The 13,026-nt window shown below is 40.6% G+C and overlaps 1 protein-coding gene across 2 annotated transcripts in view; it reads right to left on the bottom strand.

Annotated features, from left to right (window-relative positions):
• Positions 1 to 11,177, bottom strand: part of adam9b (ADAM metallopeptidase domain 9b) — a 59,460-nt gene extending 48,283 nt beyond the window's left edge. Inside the window, exons 1-3 of one of the 2 annotated variants that reach the window (XM_078223381.1) lie at positions 11,027 to 11,177; positions 8,636 to 8,727; positions 1,291 to 1,367 (exon numbers count right to left, since the gene is read on the bottom strand). In XM_078223381.1, the coding sequence (XP_078079507.1) occupies positions 1,291 to 1,367; positions 8,636 to 8,727; positions 11,027 to 11,087 (230 nt within the window). In that variant the 5' untranslated portion in view covers positions 11,088 to 11,177. The remainder of the gene's footprint in view (positions 1 to 1,290; positions 1,368 to 8,635; positions 8,728 to 11,026) is intronic. The other variant, XM_078223382.1, reaches the window with a different exon arrangement.
• Positions 11,178 to 13,026: the final 1,849 nt, after the last annotated feature.

Here is a 13,026-nt window from a genome sequence, read left to right as displayed (position 1 = left end):
CAGCTCTAGCCAAACCAGCGTTTTGTACAGTTCCATCATTACATCCCTGCTTTTGTATTCAATACCTCATCCAATAAAGAAAAGCATTTATGCTTTATCACATATGCTTTTGTTACGAGCTTGTTCACCTGTCCTACCGCCTTCAAGGACTTGTGAACATGCACTCCAAGGTCTCTCACTTCCTCAGTCCCTCTCAACATCTTCCCATTTATTTATTGAGAGTTCCCTTGCTTTGTTTTCCCTCCCCAGATGGATTATCTCACACTTTTGATTGAATTCCATTTGCCACTTCTTTGTCCATGCAGCCAAACCATTGATATAATTCTGGAGTCGGCAGCTAAGTGACTGTTTAAGCTGTTTCCAATAACCTGCCCACCACTGAAGTCAAAGAGACCAGCCTATAGCTCTGGCCTACCCCTCGCACACTTTTTAAATAATTGTACAACATTTGCAGACCTCTAATCCTCTGGGACCTCACCTGTATCTAGTGAAGATTGGATAATGATCTTCACAGCATCCACTATTTGCTTCCTGGTTTCCTTCAACGGCCTTGAATACAATCCATCTACCTCTGGTGATTTATCCACCTTCAAGAATCCCAGTCCCACCCAGTACTTCCTCTCACTTTATATCCACCCCCTGACTCACCAGCACCTGTCCACCACCTACAAGGCACAAGTCAGAAGTGTGGTGGAATACTCTCCATGAGCCTGGAGGAGTTCAATTCCAAAACACTCATGAAGCTTGACACCATCCAAGACAAAACAGGCCACTTGCTTGGCACCCAGATGCATTGCACCAAGATGCAGCAACTTACCAAGGCTGCTTCAAAAGCACCTTCCCATTCTGCAACTTCAAAAACGTGCGTGCGAACACCATCACCTGCAACATCCCCTTCAAATCACACAACATCTTGACTTTGCCTTCAGCTCCCTTGATCGTGTGCATGGGCCTGACCAATATAAAAAATCTAAACCACGCCTGTACGGCTCTTTCCCAGCTGGCACATACACAGGAGGCCCAAGATTCATCAAGTTTTGGGGATGGCAACCAATGAGCTGAAGGCAAAGGTTAGTTTTAGTTTAATTACATGAATATCACTATCACTGGATGAGAATCCTGGGACTCCCTTCCTAACAGCACTGAGGGTGTACCTACTGTACATGGACGGCAACAGCTCAAGAAGACAGGTTACTACCACGTTCTCAAAAGCAATTAGGGTTGGGCAAAAATGGTGGCCTAGCCAGTGATGCCCACAACCCATGTAAGATTAAAAAAAACAATGCTTACTTGTTCCTTTCCAGTTTTAGCATATACACTTCACCTTCCAAATTAATTAAATAAGACATTTGATCCATCCATTCTCCCTGCAGTAATAAGAACAAAAATTAATTTCAGTTTTAAAAGAGGTTACAGTAAACTGATTCGATGTTGCCTAATTCAGTGATTCCCAACCTTTTATATGTCATGGCACACCTCTATACTATCAAAACATTTTGAGACACACCTATTTTCCCTGTCTTCTTCCTTTACTGGGAACTTTGTTTTTAACTTCTCCCTGTCCTCTCTCCTGTTCTTTTTTTTAAACCTCCTCTCTGTCTCTCCTGCTTCTCCCAGGGCTTTTGCGCTCTTTCTGAGTTTTTGTATTTTGTGCGGGCACACTGGACCTTTGTCTTCGGCTCCCTCCGTCGTGTGCATGGCCCAGACCAACATAAACCATGCCTGTACGGCTCTTTCCCAGCTAGCACATACACGGGAAGCCCAAGATTCATCAACTTTTGGAGGTGCCAACCAATGAGCTGAAGGCGAAGGTTAGTTTTAAGTTAATTACATGAATTCTTTGAACAATTTTGAATCTGTTTTTGCACACACTTGGGGGTCTTCATGGCATACCATTGTGCTGTTGGGAACTACTGGTCCAATTTATTAGCTTCATATTAGCTGAACAGAAAAGCATGGATTTCTATAATGTTTTTAACATAGAAATACCTTAATCAGTATCTTAACTGTACAGGGTAAGTCTTGACATCGGGAACATATGCAAGTCCAAGCTCATGCAGGAATGTATCGGGGAGTCCTCCCCACATGGTTTACTGGAATCTTACCCCCCATCTGCCTCCAAGCCTGCACCTGAGAGTTGGTAAAATCTTGCTCAACAAGCCCAAAGACACAAGCATAGATGCACAGAACATCAAGCCTCTGTGGAAAGTTCAGAGAGGTGACCGAAGATGTGTTAGAAAAGATCGATTTTAAGTAAGTGTTTAATGTCAAAGTGAAAGAGAAAATGGGGAAGTGCTTAGGGAAGGAGCTCCAGAAAGTCGTTTGAGAGAACAAAGGCCCAATAGTGAAACAGATGGAGGGGGCCATGCACGGATGTGTACTGGAGGAGATATGAGATTGGAGAAAGCTACAGAAGCAATGTGGGTAAAAGGCTGGAAAGGGACTCAGATGCGGATAATGATATTCAATTCGATCCATTGGGAAATCGGGTACTAAATAGGTCAATGAGGATTGTTGTAATGGAAGAAAGAGTCTTGTTATGAAATAGGATAGAGGTAGGAGAGTTTAGCTCAGTTAATTTACGGAAGATGGTGGATGGGAGTCCAATAATGTAGACATTGAAAAAAAATCAAACATGCAGGGGCCAAAGCATAAGGGTCTCAATGGCTGAAGTAAGGGCAGAGGCAGACAACGTTGTGAAGAGAGAGGGAAGCAATTTTGATGATGGGTAAAATAAGGGCATTAAATTCAACTCTGGATTGAACAGGGTACAAGCCAACTGAGGAGCTGGAAATGGGAAAGACTCAATAATAATAAATTAAGGTTGTTAGCTAGGGATGGATATGGTTACTTTGGCCTTTCAGGTGTTGAATTGGAAGAAATTCTGGTTTAATATCTAATATCAGTAAAATTTTGTATTGATTTTAGGTTTTTTGCACATTTTGTCCTCTAGATTCTTTTGGCTCCTGTATCTTTGTTGAATTCCAATTTCCCAGGCATTTAGGTATATCTACACTAGTTTTAATATCTAGGTAGACCTTCAGCAACATTCACAGATAGAAATACACAAATCATTCCATTTTTCAGCAAGTAATTTATATTATACCTCCATTGCTTCTCCTACCCATCTCTGATGGGCATCATATCAAGCCTAATTTTAGCTTTAAACTCATTAGTTAATTTATTTTAATAAAAGTTGAGTAGACAATTAATGAGATACTGGATGGGATAAATTTGATAAAAAGGTGTTGGAAAGGCTGGCTGGAGAGAAGACATTGAAGAATGCGAAGTGTAATTATGGAGATACGAGCCATAATCTTCTAATCCTCCTTAGATAGTGTTGGCGCGAGAGAAGTGGAGAATTGCAAATGTTACACCCTTGTTCAAAAAAGGATGTGAAGATAAACCTAGCAACAACAGACCAGTCAGTTTAACCTCAGGTAAAGCTATTAGAAATGATAGTCTGAGACAAAATTAAGTTACTTGGACAAATACTGATTTATTAAGAAAAGATGGAATGGATTTATTAAAGACGAATTGTGTTTAACTAACTTGCTTGATGAGGTAACCCAGAAGGTTAATGAGAGTAATGTGGTTGAGATGGTGTACATGGATTTCCAAAACATATTTAATAAAGTGCCGCATAATAGACTTGTCAGCAAAGCTGAAGTCCATGGAATAAAAGGGACAATGGCAGCATGGATACAAGTTGACTGAGTGACAGGAAATAGAGTGGTGGCGAATGGTTAGTTTTTCGGACTGAAGGGAGTCCCCAGAGCCACTGCTTTTCTTGATATATAGACTTGGGGTAGAGGATACAATTTTCAAATCTACTGATGAAACAAAACTTGGAACTATTATGTGAATTGTGAGGACAGTGAGAAACTTCAAGAAGCCATAGACAGGCTGATGGAATGCCATATTATCTCAGGTTATCCAATTGACTGCCCAAAATAGATGTCAGTTCTTTAAATATGAAAATAAGGTTAGTAAAGGAAAGTGTGAAGTGATACATTTTGGTGAGAATAAGGAGGAGAGATAATGTAAAATAAAGGGTACCATTCTAAAGAGGATACAGAAACAGGGATACCTGAGGGTATATGTTCACAAATTGTTGAAGGCAGCGGGGCAGGTTGAGAAAGTGAGTTAAAAAGACGTGCTGAGATTCATAAATAGAGACAGAGTATAAAAGCAAAGAAATGATGATGAACCTTTACAAAACACTAGTCTGGAGTATTAAGTCTAATTCTGGGCACCGCATTTTAGGAAGGATGTGAAAGTTTTACAGAGGGTGCAGAAAATATTAACCAAAATGGTTTAAGTGGATAAAGTGAAGAAGCTGGAGTTCTCCTTAGAGGAGATGGTTTAGAGGAGGTTTGATAAAGGTAATCAAAATCACGAGGGATCTAGACAGAGTAGGTAGAGAGAAACTGCTCCCATGGCAAAATGATCAAAAACCAGAGGACATAGATTTAAGGTGCTTGACAAAAGAACAAACGGCGATGTGAGGAAAGGAAATTGTTATGCTACGTGTGGGTAGGACCTGCAATGCACTGCCCATGAATGTGGTGGAGGCAGATTCAATCATGGCTTTCATATCACGTGAAGAAAAGAATTGCGTCGCTATTGGAAATGGGCTGAGTGGTGGAATAGCTAACCTACTCTGGCAGAGCAGAGAACCAGAACAGACCCTTTCTCTGCTGTAAGCATTCTGTGATGGTATTCTATGATTCTAAGTAACAGTAATGTAAGGCACACATAGAATAAAAATTCCTCTATCTAGCTGTTTGAAAGTAAACAATAAAAGCCTGCAGTTAAAATGTTAAGTTATTATTTTACAGTGTATGGCTTTTGTTTCACTTCACCTTGCATCCTTTACTATTCTGGGAGCTGTGCTCTTCTGAAAAGTATCATTTGTCGTGTCCAAACTGATTGTCAGTCTCGAACCTCTGAGCTCCTTAAATAGCCCCAAAAACAGATCCTGGGACTTCCTGCATCTGGAGATCTGTTAGCCACTGCCAGTAAATCACACAATCTATGTTTGTTTCAAACTAGCTCCTTCCTCAGGCTTCGATGACAATCTTTTTATGAAGTTAAGTTTGGTACCAGAATCCGACTGAATTTCACTTTCACCGTCCTACACATTTCAATTGTTTCTTAGAGCTTCTCAGTGCAAAGGGGGATAGAATATAAGAGCAGGGAGGTCTTGCTGCAACTGTACAAGGCACTGGTGAGGCCGCAACTGGAGTACTGTGTGCAGTTTTGGTCCCCTTATTTGCGAAAGGATATATTGGCCTTGGAGGGAGTGCAGAGAAGGTTCACCAGGTTGATACCGGAGATGAGGGGTGTAGCTTATGAGGAGAGATTAAACAGATTGGGTCTGTACTCGTTGGAGTTTAGAAGGATGAGGGGTGATCTTATAGAGACATATAAGATAATGAAGGGGCTGGATAGGGTAGAGGTGGAGAGATTCTTTCCACTTAGAAGGGAAACCAGAACTAGAGGGCACAGCCTCAAAATAAGGGGGGGCCGGTTCAGAACAGAGTTGAGGGGGAACTTCTTCTCTCAGAGGGTAGTGAATCTCTGGAATTCTCTGCCCATTGAACTGGTGGAGGCTTCCTCGTTGAATATGTTTAAATCACGGGTAGATAGTTTTCTGATCGATAAGGGAATTGGGGATATGGGGAGCAGGCGGGTAAGTGGAACTGATTCGCTTCAGATCAGCCATGATCTTGTTGAATGGCGGGGCAGGCTCGAAGGGCCAGATGGCCTACTCCTGCTCCTATTTCTTATGTTCTTATGTTCAAACCCAGCAAGTAGGGACAGACATTTGGTCATGCAGCCACTTTAATGTCTCCTTGTGGCCTGATAGCACCCTGGAACCTTCACTAGAAGTTGTGCACAGAACAAAAGCACCCAAATTTGGGCAGGTGTATATTGTTATGAGGCTGTGGCCAGACCTCACGTTGAGACCGAGAGCAGGTGTGTGGATTCAAGATGCTTACTGAGTGAATAAAGCCATGGGCTTAGGACAAACAAAAATTTACTTTACACAAGTCCAGAAAGATAAGACAATTTACTGTATCTATGTTATACTCTAACATTCAGAGTGAGTATGAGGTACATATGGATTAACAAGCAAAATGTGGTCATACCCAACAAACTACATGACAATGACAGATGCCACCAAACCTAATTCCATGGATTTTTTTCACATTGTGAGCTAACCAATCTCACTAAAACTTCATCTTTCTCATGAGGGTTTCCAATCTCCACCTTTGCACCTTGGAATCCCCTCCAAAGGTTGCTCCTACTCAGATGGCTTCAACTGTGTCCCACCTCACAGAGTTCCAATCTCGACTTCTGAGATTCTTTTCCCCAGGATCTCCAAGTACACTCAAGCTTCACCTTCCAAGCATAACTTCAGATCATTGGCCGTGCCATGCAGAACACCATTGCTCCTAAGGGATACCTTTGCCCCAACAGCTCGCAGTCATCAATCTTTGGCTGCCTTCTTAAAGCTTCAGGACTTCCCTTGTGCCTGCTTCACTGAAAGTCTGTTTCCTGCAGATCTTTCTTCAGTTTGGAGCCTAATTCTCTGCTCCTTTCTTTTATTGTAGCTTCATGGGATCTATTTCAGTCCATGCCCTTTCCTGGGACTTCCTTTTGGGACATCCCCCTGTCCCCCTCTCATGTCCTACTCCCTGGGAAACCTACTAGATAATGGCACTGCATTTCAGGTCATCTGACCTGGTTCTTTGCACTGTTCCTCTTCTTTATTCTGCACACAGGGCCCCTTTCAGCCTGAAGAATGTAAAAACATAGTAGAGTATATACATGGCCAGTTCCCAGCTGTGCATGCACAAATGGTCCAAAGGTCATTGGAAATTGGAGTTCCTGATCTCCGATGTAAAGAAGATCAGCTTAGGTTTCTTCATATGGTGCATTTCCCATTATTATTGACTTTCAATACTGGTTTCTGGAGAAGTTGGTGTATTCCTGGCATCCTGTTTTACTGTTATTAGTGAAGGAGAATTTAACATTTGCTAAACAAACAGAGCTAACATCTGTTTCAGCAGACATTTAGCCAATCTGAGATAACATGGCATCCAGTATTGCTTTAGCAGGCCTTGGGTTCCTGCAGTGGTGGAGGAAGGCCAGGTGAAGAGAAAATGTTAAAACATTCAGAATTCATGGGTGGAGGGAATGTATTTGATTGTGCTGCAATTGAGTGGATTTAAATTTCATAGAATCCATAGAATAAAATCATAGAATCCTTACTATGCAGAAGGAAGCCATTCGGTCCATCGAGTCTGCGTTGACTCTCCAAAAGAGCATCTTACCCGGGCTCACTCCTCTACCCTATCCCTGTAGCCCACACATTTACCATGGCTAATCCACCAAATCTACATACCTTTGGACACTAAGGGGCAATTTAGTGTAGCCAATCCACCTAACCTGTGGAAGGAAACCAGACCACCCGGAGAAAACTCACTCTGACACGGCGAGAATGTGCAAACACTACACAGATAGTTACCCAAGGCCGGAATCAAACCTGGGTCTCTGGCACTGTGAGGCAGCAATGTTAGCTACTGTGCCACCATGCTGCCCCTCCACCAACTATAACAGGACAGGTATGCACCAACATTTCATGGATTGCAGGGTTGCAAGTTGATGTTGTGGTCGGGGGTGGGGTTTTCAAGGGGAAGGAAAATTCAACATATTGTGGGCTGTGACTCCTCTGCCATTCCTTTCATGCCTCTGTCAAAGTTGAATTTCTTCCCCTATTATTTTGCAATGATCCATTCGGGAACAGATCACAACTGCTACACTAATCTCATTCTAATTTAGAAAGATCGGCCAAGGAATATCTTGTTCTCATTTCAACGCAATTATATTCAAACGCGGAATGCTTTTAGTTGTTGTAATACATCGGACCTCTGGAACAATGTCGAAGCTCTCACTGGTGTAGTAGAACATTTCATTGTCAGCATTTATTCAAGCTTTCAAATAAAAGCAAAATATTGCAGATTCTGGAAATCCTAAATAAAAAAAGAGAAAATGCTGGATAAACTCAACAGGTTTGGCAGCATCTGTGAAGAGAGAAACAGAGTTAACATCCTGATTCCATATTACCCTTCTAAGAACAGTTCTCGAGAAGAATCATATGGACTTGAAATATTAACTTTGTTTCTCTCTCTACAGTTGCTTCCAGACCTGTTGGATTTATCCAGCATTTTCAGTTTTCATTCAAGTTCTACTGTGTGCAATAGACCAATGTTACACACTATATTATTATTTATTAAAATGTAAACAGTAGAATCAGCAATTGAGAAAAATCCCGACTATGAAAATGAAATACAACTGTTAACGATATTCATTAGCATTGCCATAATTATTTTCACATTTTATTGTATCAAATATCTCACAACACCAGGTTAAAGTCCAACAGATTTATTTGGTAACCTATTGGACTTTAACCTGGTGTTGTGAGACTACTTACTGTGCCTATCCCAGTCCAACGCCAGCAACTCCACATCAAAAATATTTAATGATATAGAATAATGACAATGATGAATTTCTATGAATTACAAAGTTGAATAACACCTTACAGATTATTCAGCATCTCAAGTACCTGGTCAACATGTCGCTTCTGACGTTCCCTTACAAGTTTAGGAATAGTGATTTCATAGGCAGAAAGCTTAGGCATCTGTTTGGAAGATGCATCTAATTAAATAAAACAGAAAGAAAATCAAAATTTGAATTATGATTTCAGCAACTATCAAATTGCAGACACTGTCTCCTGTTCAGATGTCCTCAAGTCTGTCACTGGTTAACAAGTTCCAAAAATGTTCCTGTGTTTTGAAACATAACTTTACAATCAACAAAAATTACATTTTTTCAGAGGATATACCCCACTCTAGTCCATGTGCTATGCCAAAATTGCTGAGGGAATTAACATTTTAGCAGTTTATCAATGCTGTCCCAATATCAGGGTATATTTCAAACCATGTGGGTGGAAATTATGCTGGGCAAAATGACAGCTTTTATGATGTGATTGGAACTTGCAAACCAAAGTGATGGCAAAGAAATAAAGTAAAGACTTGCATTTATATATCATACTTTCCATAGCTTCAGGATGTCCCAAAGTATCTTACAACTAGTCGATGTACTTTTCAAGTGTCATCATTTTATAATGTTGGAGGTGTGGCAGCCAATTTGCAGATAGTGAGGATCAACAAACAGCAGTTAGATAATGCAGATTATCTATTTTAGTGGTATTTGCTGAGAGGTAAATGTTTGACAGGATACTCTGCCATGGGATATTTTATGTCTGCCTGAGAGAGCATGGTTTAAAATCCCATCTAAGAGACAGCAGCTCTAGCAGTGCAGCCAGAATGATGAAGTGTTGCCTAGACTTTGTGCTCAAATTTCAGCACAAAAAGATTTGTCTGGACTGACTTCACTGCATTTTACTGTAAAATATCACACTCTAGTAGGGCAATAATAATGATGACAAACTCAGCTCCAGAAGGGAAAATCTCGTCCATCCAACCTCTCTAAATTTTTTGAGGAGGTGGCATTCCAAGTAGGCGGTGAATGTACCGACTGAACTACCAAAATTTCACAAGATTTGGTACAAAGACTTTGCTAAATCTTACCAACAACAATCTGGGTTTACACAGCATTCATGGAATGAAACTTCCCAAGATCGGGGTGGGGGTGAAGGGTCAGATCATGGAAAGTATTGAAAATAAGGGCAAAAATGTTTCATTTGAGGTATTTTCGGACAGGTGATCAATGTAGGTTGGTGAGTGTAGACTAATGAGCACGATTTGGTCTAAGTTACGATACAGGCAGCAGTGTCACTGAACTCAAACTTATTGAGAGTGTTGTTGGCAAGGAATGCTTTGAAAGAGTTCAGTCTGAAGGGAACAAAATTTCAGCTGCAGTTGGACTCAGATGGAGACAGAGGTGGGAAATAGAACGGAGGTAGAAATAGTTAATCTTGAAGGTGGGATTCTGGAACCACAAGCTAAACTCCGGGTCTGACAATGGCTTTTTCCCCAATATCACTGTTTAGAAAATTTCTGCTCATCCAGCATTTTTTAAAAATCCTTTCTCAGAGTTACAAAGCCAATGTACAGAAGAGACAGGACAAGCCCTTGACCATCTCCTTGCTTGCTTCAAGTACTAATTTAGATTCAAACTGAATCCATTTCATGGTCTCCACAGAAGTGACATCCTAGATCCAAGCTGGCAAGAACAGGAATTGCATCTGATCTCGGGTTTGATCCTACACTCGATCTTAGCCAAAAGGACCAGAAACACTTTGGATGTCGGACAAGCAACATGACAAATTAGAAGCAGTAGTGGGGCTGAGGTGGAACTGACTGTCATCAGAGTACATGCAGATTCCCACGTTAAAATAATGGATTCCAAAAATGGTGAAGAATGGGAAGAAACATCTTTTAGGATTATGGAGACTGGGACCCATACTATTTCTGATTAACATGGATGTCTTCAATTTGGACTCTGAATGAAAACTGACCAAATTTGTAAATAGCTTCAACCTAACGAAGAGAGTAGAATTTAAAGAGGCAACAATGGAATGAGTCAGGAAACTTGTAAGTAAGTGGAGCTAAAATTTAAGAATGATTTGTGGAGTATTATACTTAGAAAGAAATGGATAACATGCACACTTCATGAACGCTGCTGAAATAGCTATGGTGAAACTGAAAGACATTTAGAAATATTTAAGGACTTGGGGCTTAGTGGGAATGCTAGTGTGTAACTTGAGAAGCTTCTCAAGAGGAAATAACTAAAGAACAACAGGAACAAAATGAAATTAATAGAATGCTACAGTAATTTTTACTTCTACTTGTAATAATACAAATAACAATCAATATCCCTTCCACCAACAAAGATTGGGTTGCAAACAGAATGCTGTTGTCAATATTGATTCGTTTTATCTGTCTTAATGACAGTCTCAATCAGGCACAAAGAGATGTGGAATGAAACTTACCTGCCCCACAGTGGGTGCAGAATCCCAGGATGACAAGGAAAAGTTCCACCAACAGCAACATTGGGTTCGTTGGACAGGCACTGAGTACTCACTGTCCAAACCAATTCACCATGGAGCCGATTCTTCACTTCCACCATTCACAGGTGCAAGGCTTTCACTCACCTGCCTTACTTTACATTCCAAAGAGCTAAATATCCAATCAAACCTGAAAAACTAGTTTTGATCTATGACGCCTATCTTCATGATATAACTACCAGGTGACAAGGTTGCGACAGATCTAGTTTAGCAAGTGGATTCTTAAAGCTTATAGATGGAATGCATATTTTTGCCTTTCTGTGATATGGATGCCCCCTGTGGAGGAACTATCTCAATGAATAAGGGCAATGGAGAATTGGAAGAATTTCCCTACTAAAAGCAGACAGTCTTCCCCAGAAATAAAAATGGAAGCTGTTGAGAAAAAACTCAGCTGCTCTGGCAGGATCTGTGGAGAAAGAGGTAACGTTTGACTCCATTATGACTTCTTCGGAAATAAAAACAGAAACTGCTGGATAAAGGCTCTGGCAGCATCTGTAGAGAAAGACACACGTTAACATTTGGAGTCCAGCTGCCCTGCTAAAGAACAGACTTCTTTGAAACTGAAAAGAGGTAGAAATGTGACTGTTTTATTTTCATAAATGTGGGCGTTTCAGGTTGAACAAAAGGGAAGGTCAGGGAAAAGCTAGCGGGCAAGAGATTAAATATCAACGATGTCATGGAACAAAAGGCAAGGGGAGTGGTAATGGTAGAGAATGCATCATACGACAACAACTTGCATGCATATGGTGCCTTTAATAAAACAAATCATCCTGAGGTGTTTCATAAATGGCACTTTTAATGTATGTATGGTCAATGCCATCTTTTAGACTTGGGGCTTTCAGATTGGTTTCAAGCAGCAGAGTGGGGTCATTGAGGAATTTTCCAGATGACCTTTTATTGTCCTTTTTTTGACCTTGTTGCCTCTCCCAGGAGATTATATAAGGAGTATAAAGTGTCTAGCCCTGATGCTACAGGCATCATGAGTGTGGAGTAAACTCTTATCCTTTCTATCATTTTCTTAAATTGTATGTTATGAGCCTCCGTAAAGGCGCAATGGGAGAGGTTTGATGCCGAAGACCTTTCGGTGATAGTGAATCGAGGGGATTGGAATTGTATAGGACCCCCTCAGGCTGCCTGACTTATTTTGAATGTATACAATAAATATTATAAGTATCACAACTGCATGGAAGCACCTCAGAGTGCAACATGATGTATGTAGACAACTTAAATAGCTTTGCAGCATTTGTAATGACCATTTTAAATTGTCTGTAATGTTTCTTTGTACTGAAGCATCTCAATTGCAATATGATGTACGTAGATGTAGTGGGGCTTTCTTATTGGTGGCCTGATTCTCAAAAACTTAAGAAAACTAAAAAATTAAATTTGCAAAGGCAAAATCTTAGCTCAAGATGTAACTAAAATTTATTAAAAACATGAAAAATCATTTACAAGACAAAACAAGACAAGATATTAACCTATGGCTGTCGGAGGCCTTCGGATGGTCAAATAGCTCTGGATCAATGCTAAAGACCTCCCCAAAGATCTGAGGCACTGAGCCAAAATCCAATACAATTATACCTTCTGCTACCTAAGATACACCTTCTAATTAGCTTAGATTTGATCTCATTTCATATTAACATGTCAGTCCAAAACATGACAGATTACCTCAACCAACAGTGTTGCTCTACTTGACTTAATGATTTTTCATTTGCCAATCCAAAAGTGGATTTCCTCCCTCTGGCAAGGTTCATTTCCTTGTTGCTATGTTTCTAAGGACACTTCCACCCAAATACCTTTCTCGCAGGCATATTGCTAAAACAAGCTGATAGTGTCTTTTCTGGGCCCAAGAAATGACACTTTCTATGTCTTGGACAATAGGGCCTTTTACTTTTAGACATTAAATGTTTCCGTATCTGCCCCCAGAC

This window comes from Mustelus asterias, chromosome 11, assembly GCF_964213995.1.
Source record: "Mustelus asterias chromosome 11, sMusAst1.hap1.1, whole genome shotgun sequence".
In the NCBI taxonomy this organism is placed as follows: domain Eukaryota; kingdom Metazoa; phylum Chordata; class Chondrichthyes; order Carcharhiniformes; family Triakidae; genus Mustelus; species Mustelus asterias.
Note: the sequence above shows the minus strand (reverse complement) of the source record. Positions and strands in the feature narration are given on the sequence as shown.